Consider the following 26545-nt stretch of genomic DNA (forward strand, 5'->3'; position numbering starts at 1 on the left):
TTGTTGCAACAAAATGCTTCAGACCTAATTTATTGGTGAAGGCAAAATCCAGGAATCAGACTACAAATGATATGGATAAAATGTCACTCTTTATTTTGTGCTTCTTGAATTACAGGACTTAATATGTAACCCAGATAAAAACTCCTCTCCGGTACAATCAAAAAATGGAGGAAGAAACTGAGAAGAGTGCATCAATGGTGGTTGTGGTTTATTGCTCCTTCATTATCTCTACAATAAGGAGATGAGGAAGATAAGAAAATCAGTATCTGCTAAAGTTCGTATATCCTGTTGAGGAGTATGTGACCTTCTATGACTGGATCTCTATGCTGATTTTGTGACTTCATGTATAGCATTTGCCAAATATCCAACATTACCGGTTGTAACACCTGCCATACTGTATGCATATAAATACCATACGTGAGACATATTGAACTAGAGACTGCAGCACACATATGATTGTTTGTGTGTGTGTGTGTGTGTGTGTGTGTGTGTGGTGAGAGAGAGAGAGAGAGAGAGAGAGAGAGAGAGAGACCTTATTCGACCATTGCGAGTCATATAGATATGAAATTCATTTGTCAAGCGATCAACCTGTTCAGGTGTCATTCCACTATAGCAAAACATACCAATCTGTTTGCAAGAATCAACAAGATTTTTAAATAACATAGACTAGAAAACAAGGTGGAGATCAAACGCGGCCAAGAATACAAATTAACAGACTACGTAGCACAGACAAGGATCCCTAGGTAAAACACATGAACATTGATGCAGAAAATACCCCAAAAGAAAATTGTTGTATATTGTTATATCCAGGCCCTAAATTGTTGGTATTGTTTTGTTTAACGTTCTCGATCATTATCAAACAAAGAAAATAACAAGAATTTAGGGCATAAACATAACAGTAAACAATATTTTTATAATATAGAAGTTGAACATTGCTATTACATAATCATTTAGGTTCAAATAGTTGCAATTTCGCACACTTCCAAGTACTTTTCTCCATTAAGAAAGAAAATCTTATTTTGAGGAATATAATTTTTCCTTGAGGAACCATTTATTATGTGGACATGTGTCCAAGCCTCCTGCCTGTGCTTCATAGATGATGGATTAGAAAGAATCTACCAAACCTGATTAGTTATGTGCTCCCATGATAAGGGTGACCCAAGTTTCTCAAGGTTCTCTCGTAGAGCAGTTCGCATTCCAATGATGCGATCTGCCATGCCCTGGAGAGAAGAATGACAAAGGACATAAACATCAGATGGTCAAGAAACAAAGATACAACTCCCAAAAATAATTCATATTAAACAACACTCAGGCCTTTGTATTTATGGTAAAGAGTAGAAAAGATATCTATCCAGCTTAAAATGAGATTTTAAAGATTAACTAAAGAAAGAAGCAAAGGAATGATGAATTACCTTAACTTCCTTGAGCCATAACTTCTTCAAGTCCGGATCACCAAGGATCGTTGAAACTATAAGCGCTCCATGAACAGGTGGATTACTATACATGGGTCTGGCAAGCATCTGCAACTGGCTTTTTACAGCCACTGCCTGTTTTTCATCCTCACAAAGCACGCTGCAAACATAAAAGGCAACATCAGCAAAAAAAATGTACCAAAAGACCCTCTGCTTTCTTAGTCTACTTTATAAGTGGAGTTGACATATAAGCCCTATGTTACAAAATTTTCCTAAAGACCAGTAGAAAGTATGGTATGAGATGAGACTAGGCGCAACCATTTTAAGGAGGAAAAATAAAAAGTCATATTCACCATGAGTGCAGCTTACAGTACCTGAGAGATGCAGAATGCTCACCTATCATATATAACATAACACTTAAAAAGCATGCAGTACAGAGATTTTGATAAAACCAGTTTGGCATTGAGCAAAGTGATACATGAGAATAAATCATGTAGTTTCAATTGGTCATAACATAAATTGAGCATAATCATTTATGCATCAAATGTACAGGATGTATACAGTACTATATATAAACAATGTCCTACGTTTATGTCATTTTTTACAGAATTGCCAATTGAACATGTAGTTAATGTTTAGCCATGGGTTATAGAGATGACAGATAGAACAAGAAGAAGCATGCAGTTGCTACTTTCATTAAGATTGAAATAATAAACAGAATTATTAAAAATGCCAAATTAAATGGAAACCGTATTTAACAACACACAATTACCTAAGACATCCTACTCTCTGGCCATAAAGTCCCATATTTTTGGCATATGATTGGGCAATTCCAAGTAGATGGCCATCCTCAAGAAAAATCCTGATGGCTTTCGCATCTCTCTCTGGGTCACCACTAGCAAAACCTTGATATGCCATGTCAAAGAAAGGAAAATGGCCCTTTACCTGAACCAATCACAAAATCAAAATCAACCCAAGAGTAGTGAAAGGTATTAGGGGTAAAAGAAGAAAAAACATAAGGAAAATATTCTGCGAAATTTACCTTAATCTTGTTTGAGATCTCTTTCCATTGTTCCTCTGAAGGATCCACTCCAGTAGGATTGTGAGCACACGCATGAAGTAGAAAGAACGAGCCATTCGGAGCATTCTATACAAAACATTGATGCCCAGTTTGCAGGGGAAGGAACAGAGTGTCAGTGAAGAGAATGTAGAGGGCAAAGAGTAAAAACAAATTATATACACAAGGAAAGCTTAATGTGGTAGATATTTTAAAACAAGAACGTAGCTGAAATAATTAAAACAATCAAATTGAAAGTAAGAATGAGTCCTATACCTTTATGTCATCAACCAGTCCTACAAAGTCCAACCCCTTAGACTCTGGGTGATAGTAATGGAAAGTCTTTTGAGGGACATGAGCATCTCTCCAGATGTTATGATGGCTGTTGAAATTTTATTTTGGAAGCCCATTTGCATCAGAAATTGTTCACATTGGTGGTTTAAATTTTGGGGTTGGGGTTGGGGGGGGGGGGGTGCGAGAGAGAGAGAGAGAAGGGGGAGGGGAGAGAGATTCTTAGGAATCAAAAGTTCTAAATAATGCTCACTTGGCCCATGTAGGCACTGGTATATAGATTTGAGAATCTGGACAAAAACGCTTTTGAAAGTCTGCAAAAAGACGGCATGCACCTGTCCCCGAGAGAGCTTGCACGGCTGCTATCCTTTTATCTTTAATGAGCTCAGAATTCTCCCCATAGGCCAGCTTCAATGTTTCTTCAACCATGTTCACACTTCCTCCCATAGGAAGATACTCCCTGGCAAGAACAAACCAATTGTAAATTATATACATTGGTGCTAGGAAAAAATTAAGAAACTAAGAGAACTTACATGATACAATGGAAGGTTTGGTTTTTAGTTCTAATGGTAAAGATGCATATGCAATATTCCAGTCCTTAGTAGCCAGTTTGCACAAAATTTTCTGCATTAACTTATTTGGCATGGGTGTTTTTGAAGTATAAGAAGAGTTCTAGTTTACAGAGTGTCTATGAACAAGAGAGATAGAAGGAATCTATCTACTTAATCTTCCTCTATCTCTCACAACTGAAAATGAATACATGAACCTTCATTGCTGCTAACATACTCCTGCTAACATCCTATAAACTCAATCCAATTCCAATTATGGAGTACCAAACTCAACACTAGGAAACTCAAATTGCAGAGTCACGGTTACAATCAACAGATAAAGATTACCCTTCACCACGACCTGGCTATCAAGACAATAAACCCAGCGTGGAGTGTACAACATGGTTCTAAAGTTGCCAATTGCTAGCCCAATTTCCACTATATCAAATACCCAAAAACTATAAAAGCCCCACCACTCCCCAAAAATAAATAAATAAATCTACTTGAATGATCAAGACAGAGAATAAAGTTAAGAATCTATATCCAAATGCAAATAGTGAAAAAGAAAAATATTCTCAAGAGTACGAGCAGTATCATGACTCCAGAGTATGTGTGACAAAAGAATCAAATATGTTTGTGGTCGAAGTGGGCATTTGGCAATATAAAAGCTAACTTAAGGGGACCACTGCAAAAGTAGCAAGTTGCAAAACACCATTAGCATTCTCCAAAAAAAAAGTCACATGTCACAGCTCCCATTACAAAAATGCAAAATCTAAAATGAGATGATGCATATAAGGAAAGCAATGAATCAATTAATAACAATAGTGGTTCTGAACTTCAGAGAACTATACCCACTTACATGTTCAAGTTTCCCGCAATTCTCCGCTCTGCTTCTCTGACGCATTCGAGAACAACTGGCTTGCCCTTATCATCTCGGTAAGCACCCTTTAATCAATAAAACAACAAATTCGAAAATGAATATGTATAAAAAAATCAAGCAGATGAATAACATAACATAGCCAAAGAAAAACCATCATATTCATCATAACTGTTTAGCTATTGTTAAAGTATTAAAAAAAATGTTTGGCAAAAAAAAAAAGTATTTAAAAAATTGTGTCAGAATAAAAATTACTATAAAAACATTCAATTAGACATTTTTGTCCTTTAGGAGCCAACAAAAGCTCGCCAACGAAGCACCAGATATAAAAAAAGAGAAATAAGACATTTTAAAAAAATTTAAAAATATAAAAAGGAAAAGAAAATTATTCTCAGCTTTTCCTTTTCCCCTTGATTTGGCTCTTGCTTGGCTTCCGAGAAAGTTACTGTTTTATTCATTTCCAGCTTCCGGTTTCAATCCAAAAAATTACTCAATTTCCAGGATAAGAAGAGAGAAGAAAAACATAATTAAAATAAAACTGAACACTTCCACTCTGTACTGTATAGCTACCTCGTCGAGTGGAAGAAGGAAAATAAAACAGAAATGATGATCCAAGAGAATACAATATTTTCAAAAGCTTAAAGCTCATGATTCAGAAGGTAATGTTAGATTAGATCAAAGGCAGAACAGATACTCACAACTCCAACATTGATTTTGTCGGGACTGGGATCGGCGAGGAAGGCCTCGGTGACGCCGAGAATCGGATCCTTTGGAGCTGGCTCCACGCTCCGCCACCACGACATGGATCGGGCTCCGAAGACGGATACGGAGCTCCGGTGCTGAAAAAGTTTTCTGGAAAGCGCCATTGGAATTCGGAAGACCAAGCAACAAGGAAGCTATTTGGTTTCTAAAACTAAAATGGTAAGATTGAGAGAGAAGGAAGCGAAGTGTATTTATATATATATATGTAGTGATATACGATTTGGGTTTTTCGTTGTTTCGTTGGTTGCAACGACCTTGAAGTGCGTGACGCTTTCTCTAGGATATTATTCATAATTAATAAATTACGCTTTATAGGTGCTGACGCTTGGTTTTGTGGCATCTCCTCCTTTCTTTGTAAATTGTATTGTCACTCTCTCTCTCTCTCTCTCTCTCCCCTCTTTCTTTTTTACTATAATTATTTGATTAATTTGTGGATTATATCTGTTTTCTATTTTGTCTGCTTCTGTTGTTAATAGTCATTAGTGAGCACACGTAACTTCGCAACCCACTCATTAATAATTTTTCTTTTTTTACTTTGTTTTTATTTAAATTTATGACGTTTCTTATTGAGATGAACAATAGTATATTAAACTCAAACACACTATACGGATACTAGAATTCAAACCCAAAATCTTTCATGGAAGAGCAATTACTCCAAACCACTAAACTAGTAGATCATTTGCAAAAGGTCCCAAAAGAACACTGACACACTTGGAGAAATTTTTTTAATTTTATATCAACAATTTTTTAAGTGAAAAACTAATGAAATCGGTTTTGTGAAATCAATTTGAAACATTAAAAGTTGTTAGTATAATTTCTGAAATCTCAAGGGATTTTATAAATAACTCAACTAAAAAATATTGATAGAGTCGCATTCAATTAAAGTGACCCAACTAATAAATATTTTTTGTATCACTTGAAATCAAATTTAACCAAAATTTGAATTAGCTTTGGTGGATATGCTCTTTTATCTGTTCTTTTAGACCTTTTGGGGTCTCCATAATATCCAGAAAAAGGGAAGAAAAAAATCAATTTGAAATCTCAAAGGGTGTCGGTGAAATCTCATAAATTTGTAAATAAATCTCAGGAAGTGTTAGTGTTAACTCTTTTTGGTTTGGACTAAATTCATTTGAATACTTTTTTATTTTATTTTTAATGAGATTGAATTATTTAGAGGAAGTGGGAACCAATATTTGACTAAAATTATTTGATGTCTCCTGGCTAGTTAAGAAATGGTTTGCCACATTCAAAATACCAACAACAAAAAAGTTTTTTTTTTTTTTTAATACAAGCAATAATGGGAAATTACGGGTGGGGAGAACTGAACATGCATGCATAAAATGGTAAAACATTAGAAATACAAAAAAAAAAAAAAAAGTCCTTTATTTTTATTTTTTATGCAAGCGATATTTGGATGTGGGTGGGGAATTAAATCTTGGAGCTCGAGTACAGGAGTAAATGTTTTTGACCACTTAAGTTAGAAGCCCCTTGTCCAAAAATTACTCCCTTAGTTAATCAAAATATTAAGAATTGAAAGTATTGATTAAATAAGGGTAATACAGTAAATTCATACTTTTTCATATTAAAAAAAAATATATGGAACACAAATAGACTTTTTTATCTTTCTTATTTTAAAAAATGAAAAAAACAAAAATATTAGAGAATACCAAGAAATGATTTGTCATATAATTAGTAAGTTTGGAGCTTATCTTTTTATACGTCAATATAACTCGAAGGGTAAGCACAAATAAAGTTTACTAAGGCAAATCTAGGCCACGCCACAATATTCCAAGGTACGCACGAATGAAGTCCACAAAAGAAAGTCTAATATGCTTGGGAAGACATCTTAAGGATAGTACTAGGGGTGTACGTTCGTTCGAAACCCATACAACTTAGCCAATCTGCATCCAACCCAATATAGATTGGATTGTGATTTTTCAAATCAAATCCAATAGAATTAGATTGGATGATCGGTTTTGATAATGAAAAAAAATATAATAATGAAATATGAAACATTTTTTGTTAGATTTAATATAATCAAATATATTAGTAGACGTAAATGTAAAATATAAATGAAAAGTTAGAGAAAATTGTTTTGATTCTATAATATATTAAAGCATAACTCCATCAAATGACTTAAAATGTTCATAACTTTTTTAATTACAAATACCTACATGAACAAAATAAACATGAAACTAACTAGATTAGATTGGATTCTCACAAGCAAATCCACTATCCAATTATATCAGTTTTAGAAATTAGGGATCCAATCCAATCCGTTAAATCATCAAAACCAATTAAAATTGAATTGAATTGAATCGAACAATTTGTGAATATTAGATTGGATTAGATATTGTACACCCTAGTTAGTACATCCAACGTTGTAGACAAAACTAATTAGGTTAGCTAGTCTTTGAGCCAAATGATTATGTTCTCTATAAAGAGAAGCCTCTCAAATTTTGCCCACGTTTGGCAGACTAGACCACACCATATGCTCGATGCAGCATTATATCAATATTCAAATCACAACAAATATTATGGATGGGAGAAAACAAGTGACTCACTAACCTCAAAGCCACTCCAATGAGTCACATGGGGTTTAATTAAGGGCCGCACACATATTGGCTTCCATTTTAACTCATCAATTCAACACTTTTGTAACCCTCGATACTTAAGGGTTGTTTCGGGGGTGCTTGATATCCTATTCAAATAAAGAACTTAAAAACCTTGATTTTTCTTAAAAACAAAGAGTTCTTAAATCTGTTTTTAAGATTCAAAAACTTGTTTGGTATGCAATGTAACACCCCGACTCCAATTAAATTCCCTAATTTAATTATTTTATTTAATTAAATATGAAATTTCGAATTTACCCTTGGGGTAGGGGTATTTTGGTCATTTCTTATCCAGAGAGATTCTGGGGCAGCGACTGGTATTTTTACATAGGGCATACTGAGATGAGTCCGTAGACACGTAGTGGGCTCGATGTGGTGGAGCTGCAACGAAGAAGTTACGATAAAAAGAAACTCAGTGGCACAATCGTAATTATTTCGAAATGGGATTTGTATAAAACAAAAACTCTCTCTCTTCCCGTTTGGTTCGCACAGCAGCCTCCCCACAAAGGCTGTTACTATTCATCCGATGGCTTTTTGGGCCACCACCGTTCCATCCGGCCACCGTTTTGAGTGGCACCGGTCCCAAAAGAACCATGCCGCTTCCCTCTTTCCATCCCGACCAACCTCTCGAGACGTTCTAGTTGCTGGTTGTGTTGGATAGGAGAAATTTCTGTGTTTAGGGGGGTTAAATAAACTATTGAAATTCTGCCGGTTTTCGGCCTCCGATTCCGGGCACTTCCAATGACTTCTTGGGGTAGGTCCAAGAACAAAAGTTGCTCCGTTCTAGGTGCTGATCATGTAGGTATAAGTTTTACCCGGTGGTTTGGAGAATTTCCGATCGCCGGAATCGCTTTGGGCACCCACGCTCTGCCGGCGCGTGTGGCTGTGCGTGGACCACTATTTGGCTGATCTTAGGCTCCTAAAATACTCCTTATGTTGTCCCGAGTACGACGGTATGCTCGGATATGGATTTGGGTATCATTTGATCGTCGATCGGATATCACATATGTTATCCGGGTTTGACATATTTGGACCGTTGGATCGACTCCATTTCAAGATACGTTGATCTAGGCGTTCCTAGGATCATGTAGGAATTCATGGGTCGTGGATCGGAGCCTCGGATGTTCTAATTTAATAACTTAAAGTCTGTGTTTTACAACAAACGTCCGATCGCGAGCGATCCGACCATCCAATCCAGACCAAACTTGCAGGACGTGTATCCTAAACCTTATGGAACCCATAGGAACGTTCGGATTGTAAAACAGAGGTCGTGGGCCCGTGGGCCTAGTTGACCAAGTTTGGAAATTTTGACCCCTCGGTTGATTGTGAGTCTTCCGAGGTAGTTTCACCCTTCGAGGAGTACTAGAACGACTCTACTAACGAGTCTCGACTGTTATTTGAGTTATGTTGACCATGTTAGGATTTTGAGTGTTTTACATTATCATATGAAAACTCTTGGATATTTTATAGATTCAATTGTTGAATTGGATGTTTTTATAGAGCTTTTGTGATATACTTTGGGTTTTGGCATAGTTCAGTATCTTGAATATGTATATATGGATTTTGAGAATGTTTACCTATATTTGGTTATGTGTGGGGTACTTGGATTGTTGTTGTGAGGTTGTGGAAAGAAATGAGTTTAGAATGTCAGTATGCTCGGAAAGAAATGACTAGACCTCACCGGTTACGGATTATAGGCTTGAGAGTTTATTGTCTACACTATGAATAGATTTTTGGAACAACTGAATTAAGGAAGTATCATTTTAAAATATTATTATAAGGGTTATGAACTCCACCATCATACGTACCTCCCCTGGTTACTATACACACATGTGCCATGTTTCGAGCGTGTGGGCTTTCTTGGTCACGGATCTTGGAATTGTGGGATGCCGAAAAAATTGTGGATATGTTGGCACTCGGACTCCCTTGAACAGGGGTTCGTGGACCCGTAACGGGTATTCTGCGTGCATAGGACTTATCACAGCGTCACGAGTCTTGAGGTCTCATGTACGTGCTGGCTGAAAGTTCGTCCCCCAATTGGACGGCTCGTTCCCTAGCCACATCGTTGTTCTCCATATGCTCTAGTTAAACGATCCCCAGTTGGATTATTTTCCCCCAATACATGATGTGCATCATCGTATGTACCTCCCCTTGGATACATGAAATTGGACACATGGATATAGATACGTGGGTATGTCGGAACCTGGGCATACCTTAACGGGGTGTTACCGTGTACCCTTGATTGGGTAGTCTGTGCGCGTAGGACTTGACACAGGCATACGAGTCTTGAGGGTCTCGGCTATACGTGTTGGCTGAGAGTTAGTCCCCTGATTGGATGGCTCGTTCCCTAGCCACATGGTTGTTCAGGACTCCTCTATGTGGTCTAGTTAAACGATCCCTGGATTGGATTGTTTCCCTAGTACATGATGATGGTGAGAGGTGGGTGTGATTATATATATGTATAATAATATGGACACGCATATTACATAGGTATATGTGGATTTGTTTCCGGATTGAGATCTGAGAGGTTGTGCTTTATGATTTCCCTGCATGGGTATGAATGTCTGAGTCCCGAATTGGGAAGGGTGATTTGGCAACATACGCCTTGGATAAGGTATGGTTGTGGGGAAAGAATTGATAGAAGGAAATGATAAAGTGTTAAGGCGTTGCCTTGTTGAGTTCGATATAGTAAGGTATCAGAAGTCATTCGTTGGTTTTATTTAAAAGGAAAGAAATTGTATACCACCGGAGTTATGACTGTTGATGGTAAGAACTACGTGTGGCTTGATCCCTCACAAGGGGTACATAGGTAGCCTAGGGTCTTACCTAGGTGCAGTCGTTGACTAAAATTTACTTATGTTGTTTTATTGAGTTTGGTCTTGACCTTGTCGTTGGTCCTGAAACTCGGTTGAAATCGAGGTGTGATTAGATAATTGTTCATACTCTCATTTGGCTAAGGGAGGGTTGTGTTAGTGTGTTATGATCAAAATAGGGGTAAAACTCATTTGGATTGTTATATGATTTGGGTTGAGGTCTTAAACTACTTGTATTTGTATTAGGATGTCAAACATCACATGATGGAAATTGGGAAGTTATTTTATTTTGTTTATGGTGGGCATTCATAAATTGTTTGAATTCATTATCTGCATTGTTTAGAGTATTATTTGACTTAAGAGCGTTGTTGGTGGTTTTGCTTCAGATTATTTAAAGGCCGGAGGTTGTTTATGTGAATTACATGTTATTATATTGTGCATGCTGCCAGTTGGTGTTTATAAACTGTGTTTTCACAGGTTGAGATCCATTTTACAGGGAAGACTTTGCCAAAATTTTGGTAGGAAGTCTCAGTTTTTAGTAAGTGGGCCCGACATCGGGGTGATGTTGGAATTTACCACAGGATTCTTCCTGGGTTCCGAGGTATTTGGGGCGAGTCCTATCATGCAATTTGAAAATTGTTTTCAAATCTTAAAAATTTGAGAACTTGTGGGTTGTTAAAAAAAACTGAAAAAACATATATTTTCTGTTCTCACCCTCCCCTCCGATGATGTATACATATAGTGGCTCTCCAGCTTAACATGGAAATTGTTGATCCTGTCTTCTATGTCATTTAAGCCCACACATACTGTCTTCCTGCATCTTTTCATCGTTTTGATTGTAATGATTCCAGAAAGCCAAGTGTATAAGTTTATTCAAATCTAGCTAGGGTAGGGGTTGTAAAAGTCCGGTGCCCTGAGGGGCATAATAGTAGTGCGGCTTGTCGTTTACCTTTTAATTATGGTGTTGTTTCTGCTGTCTTTGTCTTGTCTCGAATTATATTTTGCTATTGTTGATTTCTGTATTTTTTAATTTCTTCAATACGCCTTTTTCTGGATAATTTCAAATCTCTGCTGTTTAATGGGGCAAAGGTTTGAGCTTCATAATTTAAGAGAACATTCTTGCTCAGTGTTTGAAGTTGGTATCTATGGGGTTGGCAGTAACAGAAAATTACTGCTTGGTGTAAATTTTAATAGTAATGCCATCATCAAAGCCCTTCAAATTTTGGATTACATTAATGTATCAATGTCTTAGTTGTACATATCTGAGCCTACTTCGAATCTCATTGATTTGATTATATATTAAACCAGGATCATTAAGAGCATCCACAATCATGCTCTCTATTTTTTAGTTAAAATTTAGCTTAAAACACTAAAAAGCTATTTTAGGAACTCTCTATAAAATTTTAACTTCAACCATACTCCATAGTTTAAAGAGTCATAAATATTTTTAATTTTTTTAAATTCAATTTTTGAATAAAGTGTAGACACAAAAGAAACAACAAAGAATAATTTGCTTTAAATAAATGCTTAAAATAATATTAAATAAATAAGCATTTAATTATAGGGAGTCACTAGGAGCCCTTTTTCTCTCCTCAGATTAAGGAGCTCCTAGAGGTCTCTCTATTTTATGAGTTGAATAGGGAGCATGGTTGAAGGTGGGTTTTTTCAATTCCTCCTTAAATTTTAACTAAGGAGGTTGTTTATGAAGCCCATTGTGGATGCTCTAAGTGAAGGTCGGATTTGGGAGATGGTTTAACCACATTGACCATGGTGACCTCATTGAGACTTGCATTGCTGACAATGACTTACCACCACTCAGATTAAGATTATATGTATCATAAGATATTGTATTTATATGATATCTTGATTGAACATAGGTATAGTATTATAATGATCCAAACCATTTATTTTTTAGATATTCTCTTAAATATCATTTCTATAAAGAATCACTTGAATTCAAAAATCATATAATTATTTAATTAAATAATTACTATTTTAGTGTTTTCTTGAAATGCTCGGTTTATTTATTTTGTTAATCAAAACTTAATGTCTTAATGGTTGTGAAGTTGTCCACCCCAACACTTTGACTACTTTTCAAAGTGCATTTGGATGGAAGGAGATGGACTACAACAACCTTTTCAATTGTTTTTAAGCACTTATTTTTTCTCTAAACTACTTCTCCCTTTTCACTTTTGTTTTTGTTTTTGTTTTTGATACAAGTGATATTGGAGTGGAAAAATCGAACCTAGAATCTTGAGTGCATAGGCAAATACTCTTAATCACTTTCGTAACATATCAAGCATGTCTTCAAAATCTTAACGACCAACTTACGACAAAAAAGAAAAAAAGACAAAAAATGTTTTGGGGGCAAATAAAGGTAAATATATAGGAATTCCTTCCTACGTCTGAGAATCCATTCTGTTTGTGCGGCCACAAAAAAAAGGTGGGAGAATCCCATTTCAATATTGCCCGCTTTCCCATTTTTGCCTCTGCCTCGCTTTCAGTCGCTTCATCTTCTTTACAGTGGCTCACCGTTACTTAGCCCAACTGCAGCGATGCTACCCTCAAAGCCCCGTCTCATACTCTATAGCTCGAACGACCCATGCCCACATGATAGTTTCTGGGTTCAAGCCATGTGGCCATATTCTTAACCGCTTGATTGATGTCTACTATAAATCTTTAAATTTTAGTTATGCCCACCAACTGTTCGATCAAATTCCAAAACCAGACATTGTTGCTAGAACCACCTTGATTACGGCGTACTCTGCCATTGGGAATCTAACGCTGGCTCGGAAGATATTCAATGAAACTCCGTTGAGCATGCGAGACACTGTTTGTTACAATGCGATGATCACAGGCTATTCTCGTAACAATGATGGCTATGCCTCTATTAGACTATTTTGTGAGATGAGGCAAGGTAGTTTTAGGCCTAACGATTTCACATATACGACTGTACTACGTGGTGCGGCACAGATAGTGGATGTTGAAAAGCAGTGCCAGCAACTACATTGTGCAGTAGTTAAGTCAGGAACAGGGTTTGCCACTTCGGTGTGGAATGCGCTGTTATCTGTTTATGTTAGATGTGCTTCTTCACCATTAGTATCATCATCATCATTGATGGGTGAAGCTAGGAATTTGTTTAATGAGATGCCTGAGAGAGATGAACTATCGTGGACAACGATGATTACTGGGTACATAAGGAATGAAGACCTTCATGCAGCTCGGGAATTGCTAGATGGGATGGATGAAAGGATGGAAGTTGTATGGAATGCGATGATTTCGGGTTATGCTCACCACAATTCTTTTCAAGAAGCATTGCTATTGTTTAGGAAAATGCGGTTACTGGGGATTCGTCAGGATGAATTTACATACACTAGTGTTATTAGTACTTGCGCTAATAATGGACTATTTCAGCTTGGGAAGCAGGTGCATGCTTACATACTTAGAACTGAAGCGAAGCCTACTGTGGATTTTTCATTATCTGTGAACAATACATTGCTTACACTATATTACAAATGTGGTAAACTTGATGAAGCACGGTATATTTTTAATAATATGCCTGTTAAAGATCTTGTTTCTTGGAATGCATTCCTTTCAGGGTATGTCAGGGTAGGGCGCATCCAGGAAGCAAAATCCTTTTTTAAGGAAATGCCAGAGAGGAGCATTCTGACATGGACTGTGATGATATCTGGTTTAGCTCGAAATGGATTAGGAGAAGAAGCGATGAAGCTATTCAACCAAATGCGATTAGAAGGTTTTGAGCCGTGTGATTATGCATTTTCTGGAGCAATTACATCTTGTGCTGCGCTCGGAGCATTGGAGCATGGACGCCAGCTCCATGCTCAACTAATTAGCTTGGGGTTTGATTCAAGCCTTTCAGCTGCAAATGCACTTATCACAATGTATGCAAGATGCGGAGTTTTCGAGGATGCGAGCTCTGTGTTTCTTACCATGCCTTATATTGATTCAGTGTCTTGGAATGCTATGATTGCAGCTGTGGCACAACATGGACATGGTGTTCAAGCAATAGACCTTTTTGAAAAAATGTTGAAGGCAGATATACTACCAGATAGAATAACTTTCCTTGTCATTCTATCAGCTTGTAGTCATGCTGGTTTAGTCAAGGAAGGGCGCCATTATTTTAGTTCAATGCGTGTCTCTTATGGTATTAGCCCTGATGAAGGCCATTATGCTCGCATGATTGATCTGTTGTGTCGATGTGGGGAGTTCACAGAAGCCAAGGGCTTGATTGAATCGATGCCTTTTGAGCCAGGTGGACCGATTTGGGAGGCTCTTCTTGCTGGTTGTCGGACTCATGGGAATATGGATTTAGGAATTCAAGCAGCAGAACGACTCTTTGAGTTGGTGCCACAACACGATGGAACTTACATACTTTTGTCAAACCTGTATGCCGCTATAGGCCATTGGGATGATGTGGCTAAGGTGCGGAAACTAATGAGAGATCGAGGGGTTAAGAAAGAGCCTGGTTGTAGTTGGATTGACGTTGAAAACATGGTCCACGTCTTCTTAGTTGGTGATACTGAGCACCCTGAGGTCCAAGCCGTGTACAAATATCTTGAGCAACTAGGACTTGAAATGAGGAAGTTAGGATATCTCCCTGACACAAAGTTTGTGTTGCATGATATGGAGTCTGAGCATAAGGAGTATTCCTTGTCTACTCACAGTGAGAAGCTTGCAGTTGCATTTGGGCTCATGAAGCTTCCTCTCAGAGCCACAATCAGAGTTTTTAAGAATCTTAGGATTTGTGGGGATTGCCATACTGCAATTAAGTTTATGTCAAGAGTGGTTGGAAGAGACATAATTGTGAGGGATGCAAAGAGGTTTCATCATTTTAGGAATGGTGAATGCTCTTGTGGCAATTACTGGTAATCTGGCCCGAGCTTGTAAAGAGAATCATGATGCAGATCATGATTCCACACAATCAGCCCATTCCATGAAATCAGTCGATCCCACTAAATTAGCATTGACAGACTCCCCATCACAAGATCAGCTTCATCCCAGCTAGGAATTAGTTTACAATTGATTCTGTAATATATGAGATTAATTGTACTTACCTTATAGTACTTGCCTTCTGTGAATAGACTTGAGAAAGTCTAACCCGTGTACAATATATATACAGCTAATAATACAAGAACTGATCGTGTTGGTCTGTGCAATTATTCTTCAGCTCTGTTTCTCATCTCTCTTCCTCTTCAGTTTATTATTCTTATACCTTGATGGGAGGAGGTTTTATAATTACTTGGCAGGTTGATCCCCTCAACCACCAGGTGAAGCTTTGTGATTTCGGAAGTGAAAAAGTTCTGGTGTGTTTGTCTTCATGACATGATTGAATGCAAGTGTAAATCATGACATTTTACACTTGCATTCAATCATGTCATGACACTACGTTTTAGAACTTAGAGGCAGAATGACCAGTTGCTTTTATGATGGATAATCTTTTCTTGTTGATAAACCAATAGTCAATCACCTGTCCATTTGGTGAAATTTAATGCATGGCTTCAACACAAGATATTAGTACTTGTTTGAGTTAATGTCTGTTTATACGTCAACCACCTTTCTTTTTCAAGGCTTCATGCTAATAGAGTTGCTATGTTCCTAAGAAAATCAGTTTCCTTGTATGATTTCTTTTCAATGATTTTCTTGCTAATCACGGTCAAGAGAGAAGCAAAAATTTCAAACATATGTTCTCGTCGCTATCAGGCTCCTGAACTAATCTTTGGTGCAAAGAATATTCAACACCCATTAATGTCTGGGCAGTGTCCTTGCTGAGCTTCTTCTGGGCCAGGTTATCGACTGCTTCGGCTTATTGTTGGCATAAGTTAACTTGGGTTAAAGAATATTTACTTTTTAACTGATCAAAACAATTCAAAGTCTTCTGCAGCCATTGTTACCAGGAGTGGACCAACTTGTTTTTCGTAACTTTTTTAATTACAAATACCTACATGAGCAAAATAAACATGAAACTAACTAGATTAGATTGGATTCTCACAAGCAAATCCACCATCCAATTATATCTGTTTTAGAAATTAGAGATCCAATCCAATCCATTAAATAATCAAAACCAATTAAAATTGAATTGAATTGAATCGGCCAATTTGTGAAGATTAGATTGGATTAGATCTTGTACACCCTAGTTAGTACATTCCAAGTTGTAGACAAAACTAATTAGGTTAGTTAGTCTTTGAGCCAAATGGTTATGTTCTCTATAAAGAGAAGCCTCTCAAATTTTGCCCACGTTTGGTAGACTAGACCACACCATATGCTCGATGCAGCATTATATCAAAATTCAAATCACAACAAATATTATGGATGGGAGAAAACAAGTGACTCACTAACCTCAAGCCACTCCAATGTGTCACATGGGGTTTAGTTAAGGGCCACACACATATCGGCTTCCAATTTAACTCATCAATTCAACACTTTTGTAACCATCGATACTTAAGGGTCGTTTAATAACTATTTCATTTTTCATTTTTAGTTTTCATTTTTTTTTGTTAAAAGTATAGATTCATTAGAAAATGTTTTCATGTGAGACGGTGAATTTGAATTTCGTATGAATGTTTAAAACTCATGAGCATCTATCTAACCATGTAAATCTAATAAGACAACATTACTTTACAGGTTTGAAGAAGAACAACTAAAACTCATGTTGTCCAGTACGGAGATATGAGTCATAGGCAGGATTTCCTCTTTACTTACATGGGTGATCCTGCAGCTTATGGCTATACTTCTACCAAAGATGCCTCTTCTTCACCATCAATCTCAAGGGGTTGTTAGTCAATGTGACGCGACCCTCCTTTATTTGCAGCACAAGGTATGCTGTTATAAATTATCTTATAATATGCTTGCATCATATATATATATATATATATATGTACTGGTTACTGGTTTAGATTTACAATCTAACAACAGCAGGATATGTCGAATTTTCTAGTAAGAGAAAATTTCCGTTTTGAAACGTTTTTCTTACAAGTCATTTCCTTTTGATTTTCAGTTCCAAAGAGCTCGAAGCCTCGAACTGGCTCCCAGGAGAAAACGGAAGCTCAAAAGCAGTCCCAATCATCTACAAGGCAGCCCTGCACGCCAAAGTTCCTCCCAACTCCAAATACACTACACAAGTGTCAATTATTTGTGCTTATCACTTTACTATTATAAATTAATAATACTAAAGACACCAATTTACTACAACTTTCTTTTTTTTTTTTATAAATGAAACGGGGCGTTTTTTTTTTCTTTGAGATGAGAGATTTTTATTGCACAGAACAAAATCGGAACAGGAACAAAACAGGAGTGGCCAAGGAAGGCACACAAAACCCAAACAAAAGGAAAACAACTAAACAACCTACGTGGATGAAACTAAAGTTGATATCCTTCAATTCTGAAGAAGTTGATGCCCACAATGACGCCCAGAAATGAATCCGATCCCAAAGCTGGTCAATCTCATCACCCTTAGCATCATCAAAAAATTCTCTTGTTCCTCTCCATCCACACCACCCGAAACACTGCCATCATAGCAGTTACCAACATATGGAAGGAAATACACACGAGCTATTGCCAACATATGCAATGCCGGGGTCACAGTGGAGAAAATGGTTGCAGCCTCACATCAAACTCGTTCTGAGAAACCCCATCTCTAGTTTCTTTTCTTTTTCTCCTAAATTGAATGAAGTATTAATAAAAATTCAAGCATATGACAGCTTAGTTTTATGTTATCTAAAGGAGATTGAAAATTTAGCCAATCACAAACCATATACAGACATTGAAATTCCATATGTTCTTATTACAAATCAGAGCTTAATGATTCAACCAATAAGAATACCATCACTGAATGAAATCCCTGAAAACTTAAAATGTCTTTAAAATGACAAGAACAAAATCAAATATTTGGAATTATTATTTCTCTATCAGCACAATTTAAGAAGTTGACAAAAGATAGTCTGGTACAGATGAAACATGTAGAAAAACAAATATAAGTAAAGTAACCAATGAACATTTGTTGGTAAAATGCTTTTGCTTTATTATTTGAAAATACTATCTCTCAGATCTTGCCCCAGAGGAATTGTCAAAACATCATCCGAGTAAAAAGTTGAGAAACAGAACAATAAGTACAAAGAGAATCAAGGATTTCCTCAGAATTGTTTTCTTATTAAAACGCGCAACAGTTTGCTATCCATACCATTTTAGGAAGTATAGTTAACCATCGTTTTTTCCCTGTTCGGGAATCATAGCTATTGTATTTCTCTCGTGTAACCATGAGATGTCTTTAAGATATCAATTTATCAAAATTTCATGTCAAAAGTTACTCACACGAAAAGCAGGCTGCAATACACAAGTTTACCTTCCAGGAGTGGTTATCCTGAGTTCTATCCAAACTGCTCCCAATAATGCTAACCAGTTACACTGCCAAAAGTAACACAGATTTCAAAATGTGTTTCCAAAATATGAAAAAATAAGAAAAAAAACATAGTGCAGGTGGTCTTTCAGTAACTTCCGAAGAGCATAGTTCATTTCAAAAGTCAAAGGAAATCTATCGAAACTATCACCAAAAATGAGGGAAATTATTAAACCAGTTGGAATAAGAACAGAAACTCACAGTGAACCCATGAAATGAAGAAACCAGCGTGACTGACAACTGACTTTGAGAAATGTTTCTGGACTTGGCCAGTCATTCATGAACATAGCAACTATTTGTTTGTTGGAGTAGTGTCTTTCCCTCGTAGACACCGGCAGAACCACTGTCAGATTAGCAATGCAAGGCAGTTGCAGGGTAGTTACTCACCTCCAATTCAGATTCACCATTACTCTTCACTATTACTATTCTGTGCTTCGTAGAGCAAGTTACCAGCCCTAAACAACTGATGTTTAAGAATGTGACTAAAGCGGGGGCTTTCGCATGGTGCTGTCCAAAATGCCAATCTAAATAGGGCAGTTGTTTAATTATTCAGTAGCAAAAGCATAGCTGGTTTCTAACGTAATATTCGAGCCACTTGAATTTTCCACTGAAGTTTCTTCGCTTCATCTGTATACCCTGAACTACGAAGACCAGCAAGGACAGCTCGTTTGGTAGCCCTGAGTATTTTCTTGCCATCTTTTAAACATTTCATCATAAGCTTGGATGCACAACGGAACCTTCCAGCCCTGCAAAGATTGTGCACCAAGGAGGTGTAGGTAACAGAGTCTTTAGTCTCCATTGATTTGTACAATTCCATTGCACGATCAATATGACCAGCTTTACACAACCCATCAATCATGCAGTTGAGGGCAACCAAGTTTTCATGGAAGCCCATCATTTTCATATAATGTAAATGGTGTTGAGCCCCAGTAATATTACCAGCTTTACACAAGCCATCAATTATAATTGTGTGGGTATACTTGTCACACAGCAGACCTCCCTTCTCTATTTCATCCAACAACTTATAGGCAGCTTCAAACTTACCTTCTCTACAATACATATTAAGTAAGGTGTTATAAGCTGCTAAATCGAGTTCAATGCCATTACTCATTACCTGTTCCATGCAAGCATTTGCCTCTTCTATCCTCCCAGTCTTAACTAAAGCAGCAACGATTGTGCAGTATGCAAAACTATCAAATGTATACCCTTTACTCTTCATCTCCGACATAATATCAAGCCCTTTGTCATACTGCTTAGACCTAAAGCAGCATTTCATAACTGTAGTGTAGGTTATGGCATTTGGCTCAAGATCTGATTCCCCAAGTTCCCTTAGCATTGTCCTTGCTTGCCGCAATCTGCGTGCCTTGCATAGCCCATTGATAAGAATATTGTATGTCACTAATTGGGGAACAAAACCATGACGTTGCAAATTTCTAAATAACATAAGAGCATTATCAATGTATTCATTTTTACAAAGGCCATTAATCATTATGTTAAAGGTAGCTGGGTGAGAAGCGAGATTGCTAAGTAAAATATCCTGAAATACTCTGTTGGCTTCATCGGGTTTTCCCAATTTAAAGAAACAATTCATCAGAATATTGTAACTCCATACATCAGGATGTATACCTGCTTGTAGCATTTCCTCAAACAAATCCAGGGATTGTGATAATAAACAATCCCTGGTCGACCCAGCTATCAAAGAATTGTAAGTAATGACATCTGGACTTATCCCAACTTCTTTCATTCTATGAATAACAGAATAAGCTGCATCTAAGCTAACATACCGAGAATATGCACTGACCAAAGTATTGTAAGTTACCACATCTGGAATCACCCCTAATCTTACACCGTCAATTATAATGGCTTCTGCTTTCTCCAGTAGCCGGACTTTACAAAATGAAGCTATGCATATGTTCAACAGCTTAGTTGATAATCCACGAAACATCATTTACATCACAGATTATGACTTCCCAAGAGAAACCCAAGCCTGCACGATGCCAAGACGGAATGTGTTACCATATATTCCTTTCTTATCAGTAAACAACCAAATAATCTATAAGAGTGTTATCCGAACCAGTGTTTTTAAAGGCATGCGTCGGAGCGAGAAGGCAGAAAATCGCCCGAGGCGGTCGGCTGTTTAGCGCAGGGAAGGCGTAAGGAGGCGTTGCAAGGCGTGGCCAGGCGGAGCGAGGCGAGCCCGATCTGGACACTTCTGAACCGGAAGAAATTTTGCGAGTCTGCAAATTGGCTGCAACTCTGCGAGGATGACGACTGTTTGTTTTTCAGGTTATAGTTATGAAACGACGTCGTTTCGATTACAGGGTTTTTAAAAAAAAAAATAAATGAAACGACGTCGTTTCACTTGGAGTGTTTCGCTGAAGAGAAAAAAAACGTAGGTTTCTGTTTTTTTTTTCTCTTACCTTTATTGTAATAAACTTAAGGCAAGAAGAATTAATATCTTTCATGCCTTTTTTAAATCCAGCCCGCTGTAGCTTTATTCTATTGACCTTTTTTAAAAAAAAAAAAAAAAATACTAAATTAATATATTAATATATGAACTTATCTATATATATAAAACAAAAGGTAGAGAATGATGAAACATTCAAAATACCAGAAAATGTCCTTGGTTATCTGCAAGTAAGCCATTTTATTTTTCTTTCTAATTCTTCGCAACTGTAATTTGAAGTTCCGTATAATTTTTTTTCAATATATTAGTTATCTTATTCGTTTATGTGATATAGTAGAAATTTGACATACATGCATCATACTTGTATCTTAGAAATATTAATGGTGTTGTTTTATAGCTATGAATCGAAAAGATCATGTGTGAAAGTTTGCAAAAGAAATAGAGGAGGAAAAATACTTGAGATGCACATTTTGTGATCAAATATGCACTGGAGAAATTTTTAGACTTAAACATCATTTGGGTCAAACTCATCATGCTATGCAACCGTGTAAGAAAGTTCCTGAGCATGTGAAAACCTTAGATTCAATTTCTCAAGATCAAGAATCAACTTCAATCATCCTTGTGGCCGCTAATTATCTCTGAGGCCAAAATCCTCCATTTCTAGGTCAATAAATGCATCAAGAGCTCTCAAAGAACCAACTTCAATGTGGTGGTCATTGTACCCTATGAGAACGTTAGTGTTAACATACCCTACCTTTGCATTGAATTTATTTTTTTTGGTTAGGCATCATCACTTGAAGCCCAAAAATAAAACTCAACTCTCTTATCCATCAATGAATTCAAAGCAAAACAACAAAAAGATAGTGGATGATGGCATTAGAGGCGTGGATATGAGACGGGGAGGGATGAGGAGGTTGACATCACGATGAAGATAAAAGAGGGGTGAGACCATGAGGGAGACAAGGGAGGCTAAGAGAGATGAGGATACTAGAATTTTGGTGTTAAATTCGTAAGAAAAATGATTTATATTATCAATATATGTGACAACATCATATAATCAATCCAGTTTGGTTTTTAAGTGGTAAAAATTGAGAAACGAACAGCTTTAAGCCAAAACTAATTTTTCTGGTTTTTTTCCATATCGATTTGGTTCGGTTCATCAGTTCAAATGCCCACCCTCAGTAAAGTACTAAGCCCATGTGAACTTCATTTAAACCGATAAATCGAGCCGAATCGAGTTGAAAAAAACCCAAAAAGAAAATTATGTTGACCAAAAAAGTCAACTGAGGCTCAAAAATTGAACATGATAGTTTGGATAATTTCCCATCCACATGAAGATACTTAATTCCAATTAATACACAACTGGCTTAGTCCCAATTTATACCTCACTAAATAACAACTCTAGCAGTACTTCTTTTTCTTTTTGGTGAATCATACTCATTCTTCTTGTTACGCCTCATTCTTTCTCTCCTTTCATATTGTCTCTTTTTCCTATTTTCCCCTTCTTTCTACTTCTCTCTTATTCCTATTTCTCTCTTCTGCACATCTTCCTCTTTTCTCTTCTTCCAAACCGCAAACCGGCCAAATCAAACTGAAACCGTATAAGTTTGATTTGGTTCGGTTAGTCAAGCACTAATCGAATTGAATCGGATTGTGTGTAAGTTTCGATTTCAGTTCCAATTCGAGGATAAATTGTCGGTCCAGTTCAATTCCTCTAGATACTTTATATGAAAATTGAAAGAAACCAAACCGTATACGTAAGTTTTGATTTTAGTTCCAATTTGAGGAATAAACTGGACTGTGCCCACCCTTACTTATATGTGTCACACTTCTTTCTTTTCTTTCTTACCTCTCTCTCTCCCCTCTCTCCCCTACTTCTTTTTCTTTCTTTTCTATCTCATTCTTCAGATAACTCCCCAGAATTTTTTGGCCTGATATCTCTCCATTTCTTTTTTTTACTTTAGATATATAATGTTTCTATGCTATCTCTCTCTCTCTCTCTCTCTCTCTCTCTCTCTTCCCAATTATTATTCTTTTTTAAGATTTACGTCAAGTTCTATATCTAGTTTTCCTTTTCATCTCTATCTCTCTCTCTCTCTCTCTCTCTCTCTCTCTCTCTCTTCCCAATTATTATTCTTTTTTAAGATTTACGTCAAGTTCTATATCTAGTTTTCCTTTTCATCTCTCTTTGTGCATCTTTTCATATGTCCCTATCTTAATTTGGTTCACGTATCATCACGCTTTTATTTAGCCTTTTTCAGATCTAATCTTACTATAGTCTGCAAGAGATGTGTTTGAACTTTCTGTTATTCTTTGAATATGTATTTTGGTTTGAGTTGTAGAGATCTATTACGTACAAACCTTATAGTGATAAAGAAGTGGAGTACATCAGAGTAGATAAGTGTTGCTGCAAGAAATAGTGTTGCTGCATTAGGTTTAGACTATCGTTCGAAAAAGAATTATCAAGGTTTGTGTGCCATTTAGAAAGTTGGCATGGACCTCTATGTCATGAACCTTTGAACAAACTCTATTTAATTAGATTGATTGAGAATATAAGATACATTTATTGTACAGAATACATAGCAGAGAAAATGTGCACAACAATTTAGATCAATTTTAATAAAAAGTAACGAAGTCCCATGTAGCAACTTCTAATTGATAAAGCTTTAAACTAGGTTCCACTCTCTACATCTGAAAGTATCATTTTTTTTTTTTCACTTTTTTAGTACAAGCGATAGTCTAAACTACGAGGAGGGGAGTTTCTCACATACACACAACTACGATTCCATGAGGGTTCGAACCTGACACCTTTGGTTTTGCCATGGGATTCCTTTTCTTTGTTTCCAAGATTTCAGGTAAATATGGATCATTAGTTGTGTTGACTATCCATAGGATGAAGTCGATACGATTAACAATACATCAGTGTGATTTTGCGATGAACGAAATCAATGGTAGGAAAATATTTGGTGTCACATGCGTACCAGGTGATCAAACTAGTAGAAAAAGAAAACAAAGAAAAAAAGAACCAGACCTTGCTCTACAGATATTTAGAACCCAAAAAAAAGGAAAAAAGGAAAAGTAGAAAAGAAAAATATTTACTACAAATTATCATGTTCAATAACTTGTGCACCTCTCCAATCCTCACCAGGCTTGACAACCACAGGTACCAGCATTGAAGCAGGGCCAGTGCATATAAAATACTCCTCCCCATATTTCTCATACAAAGAACCAGGGCTGGATAAGTAGATATCCTCAAATCCCATGCGTATCACCCTATAGAAGAGCTCACGCCCCTGAAATTCACAAACCAATAAGTTAGAAAAAAAACAAATTTATTATGTGTATATAAATATGTACAAGAACTAATGTCATTGGTAATTTTCCTTGTCGGACAGTGAATCTGAACTATTGATTAGATGATGCGGTCATAATTCCAAGTCACGCAATCCCATAAAAAACTGGCAACTAATTACAATTTTTGATTTTACGTCTGGCAAGACTCAATTATTCATTCCTTATGTTTTTGCTGATTTTTTATATTATTTAACGACACATCAAACTCTCGTTCATGAGATTTGAATAGACGGATTATCACTGGATATATTTTTGTTGATTAGGAGTTGGATTAAGAATATTTAGCAGAGAATGGTTACCTGATCCAGTGTTTCATATTTGGAAGGTGGGGTGTTATAAATTGGCTTGAGTCTCTCTTTAGGAGGGGCAGCATAAACCCTGCTGAACTTGTTTTTCAAAATGGTGAAAGGCACATCTTGGTGAGTCCAAGAACCTGGCTTTTCTTCAGGCTGAGAACCAAAATCGAACCACCCTGGAGTGTCAGCTTTCATTGCTTCAGCAGGAGACAAAATCTCAAAAGGAGAAGACAGTGGAGGGAGTGCAGTGTAAGCACAGCCCTTGAGACCTTGGATCCCCGCCCCGCTTCGTCTTTTGAACTTGAAATGGCTGAGTATGGCATTGGTCAGAGTCACTGGCTTCCGGCCTTTGTTTCTCACAATAACAGCCGTTGCCATGCTTACCGGATATAAACTGACGACATAGGTTATGTCAAGTGTTCCACTAGTGCTGCTTAATTCAACCTGCAACAAATCTAAGTGCCCAATCAATGGAAACCCAAGGAAACAAAAACTGTGTCCTCAAATTTCATCATTTCAATATATTCTCGGCTCTCTAGTTTCGTATCTGTGCATTGTTTTGGTAATTTCATGATCAAAATCTTATGTATTTCTAACAACTAAGGTTTTGGTCATTTTAACTTTTGATGTCTCTGTATTTTTTTGTTTGTTTCAAATGGAACCAAAAGAAAGAAAGAACAAAAAAAAAACAAAAAAAAAAAACCTGGAGAGCATCGATGGAATCGGAATCAACATCTTTTACTGTCCATTCAGAAGTGGAAACAAGTGAGCCTTTGGAGCCTGCTTCTGATACATCATTCAAGACCAAACCAATTCCTCCCTTGGCTTTGGTAGAATTAGGATCTGTTCCATTGCCTGGAATTGTGTAAAGAACTTCTTGGAAGCCGTCGTCCTTCCAGTACACCTTTGGCTTGTATGAAGTCACATGAGCATTGGGTATTTGAAGCCTTAATGAACTGCCATTTCTGACTGTGAGTTCAACAATGGGGATGTTATCAGACTCCAAGAACTTGATGCCCTTTCTCCCAAATTTTTCAGAAAGATTCTCCGGCACGGAAACGGTCGGTGCAGAAACAGACTGTGATGAAGAAGCTCTTATCATCTTTGAATTGGGAACAGAGAAGGAAAGAAGAGAAGCCATGAGATAGAGAGAATGAAGAAGCTTTTAACAGCTTCCACACACATTAGTCACTAGTTTGCTAGGCTCATCCTTATTTGCCCACTGTTTTGTCTGGATATTTACTTTGGACTTATGCCACCACTTTTTCTCCTGAGCCCATCTGTCAAAGTTCACAAAAATTTCTTTGCCAACTTTAAGCCCGCCAAATATCTGGATTAACTTGGTAAGTTTGTAACTTTCGCAGTAGAGCACTTATCCTTTGTACCCTTTCATACCACTGACAAGAATTACCACTTATATCCTTCATATCCATGACGAGAATTCGACTCTTACCCTCTCTGGCATAAGACCTCCCTACAAACCCCAAAAATTATTAGGATTAATGAGGGTAAATATTACAGAATAAGGTAGGAATTACAAGCATACATCTTCACATAAAAACCTCCGGACCTCATATGTCAACGGCCATTTGGTCTAATAACAGAGTCTCCACTTTGTTGAAAGTAATCTTGAATTCAAATCTCACGGACACGACAATTGTTATCCATCCTTATGCGCGAATTGATGTTGACCTTTCAAATGA

At 37.0% G+C, this 26545-nt stretch overlaps 3 protein-coding genes and 1 pseudogene across 5 annotated transcripts; 1 reads left to right on the forward strand and 3 right to left on the reverse strand.

Annotated features, from left to right (window-relative positions):
* Nucleotides 1–72: 72 nt before the first annotated feature.
* On the reverse strand, nt 73–5247 carry ASP1 (aspartate aminotransferase 1). The gene is made up of 10 exons (XM_008230714.3): nt 4884–5247; nt 4168–4253; nt 3014–3220; nt 2746–2851; nt 2455–2559; nt 2185–2357; nt 1413–1572; nt 1125–1220; nt 533–627; nt 73–394 (listed from the first exon to the last, which is right to left on the reverse strand). The coding sequence occupies exons 1-10, from the start codon at nt 5049–5051 to the stop codon at nt 322–324; spliced, it is 1269 nt and encodes a 422-aa protein (XP_008228936.2). The 5' UTR covers nt 5052–5247; the 3' UTR covers nt 73–321.
* Nucleotides 5248–12784: 7537 nt separating this feature from the next.
* LOC103328361 (pentatricopeptide repeat-containing protein At1g25360 pseudogene) lies at nt 12785–15559 on the forward strand (annotated as a pseudogene). Its single transcript, XR_016126378.1, has one exon. The product of XR_016126378.1 is annotated as a pentatricopeptide repeat-containing protein At1g25360 pseudogene (transcript).
* Nucleotides 15560–17314: 1755 nt separating this feature from the next.
* LOC103328324 (uncharacterized) lies at nt 17315–21043 on the reverse strand. Of its 2 annotated transcripts, none has more exons than XM_089051169.1 (4): nt 20860–21043; nt 18987–20772; nt 18732–18793; nt 17315–17503 (listed from the first exon to the last, which is right to left on the reverse strand). In XM_089051169.1, the coding sequence occupies exon 2, from the start codon at nt 20731–20733 to the stop codon at nt 19360–19362; it is 1374 nt and encodes a 457-aa protein (XP_088907295.1). In that variant the 5' UTR covers nt 20734–20772; nt 20860–21043; the 3' UTR covers nt 17315–17503; nt 18732–18793; nt 18987–19359. The 2 variants fall into 2 exon arrangements, with proteins under 2 accessions (XP_088907295.1, XP_016648849.1); XM_016793363.2 differs by lacking the exon at nt 17315–17503 and adding an exon at nt 17572–18047.
* A 2789-nt stretch (nt 21044–23832) lies between these two features.
* Nucleotides 23833–26230, reverse strand: PNSB2 (NDH-dependent cyclic electron flow 1). Its single transcript, XM_008230717.3, has 3 exons — nt 25546–26230; nt 24846–25286; nt 23833–24485 (listed from the first exon to the last, which is right to left on the reverse strand). The coding sequence occupies exons 1-3, from the start codon at nt 25981–25983 to the stop codon at nt 24291–24293; spliced, it is 1074 nt and encodes a 357-aa protein (XP_008228939.2). The 5' UTR covers nt 25984–26230; the 3' UTR covers nt 23833–24290.
* Nucleotides 26231–26545: the final 315 nt, after the last annotated feature.

The sequence above is a fragment of the Prunus mume genome, linkage group LG4, assembly GCF_029339155.1.
Source record: "Prunus mume cultivar Tortuosa linkage group LG4, ASM2933915v1, whole genome shotgun sequence".
NCBI classification, from domain to species: domain Eukaryota; kingdom Viridiplantae; phylum Streptophyta; class Magnoliopsida; order Rosales; family Rosaceae; genus Prunus; species Prunus mume.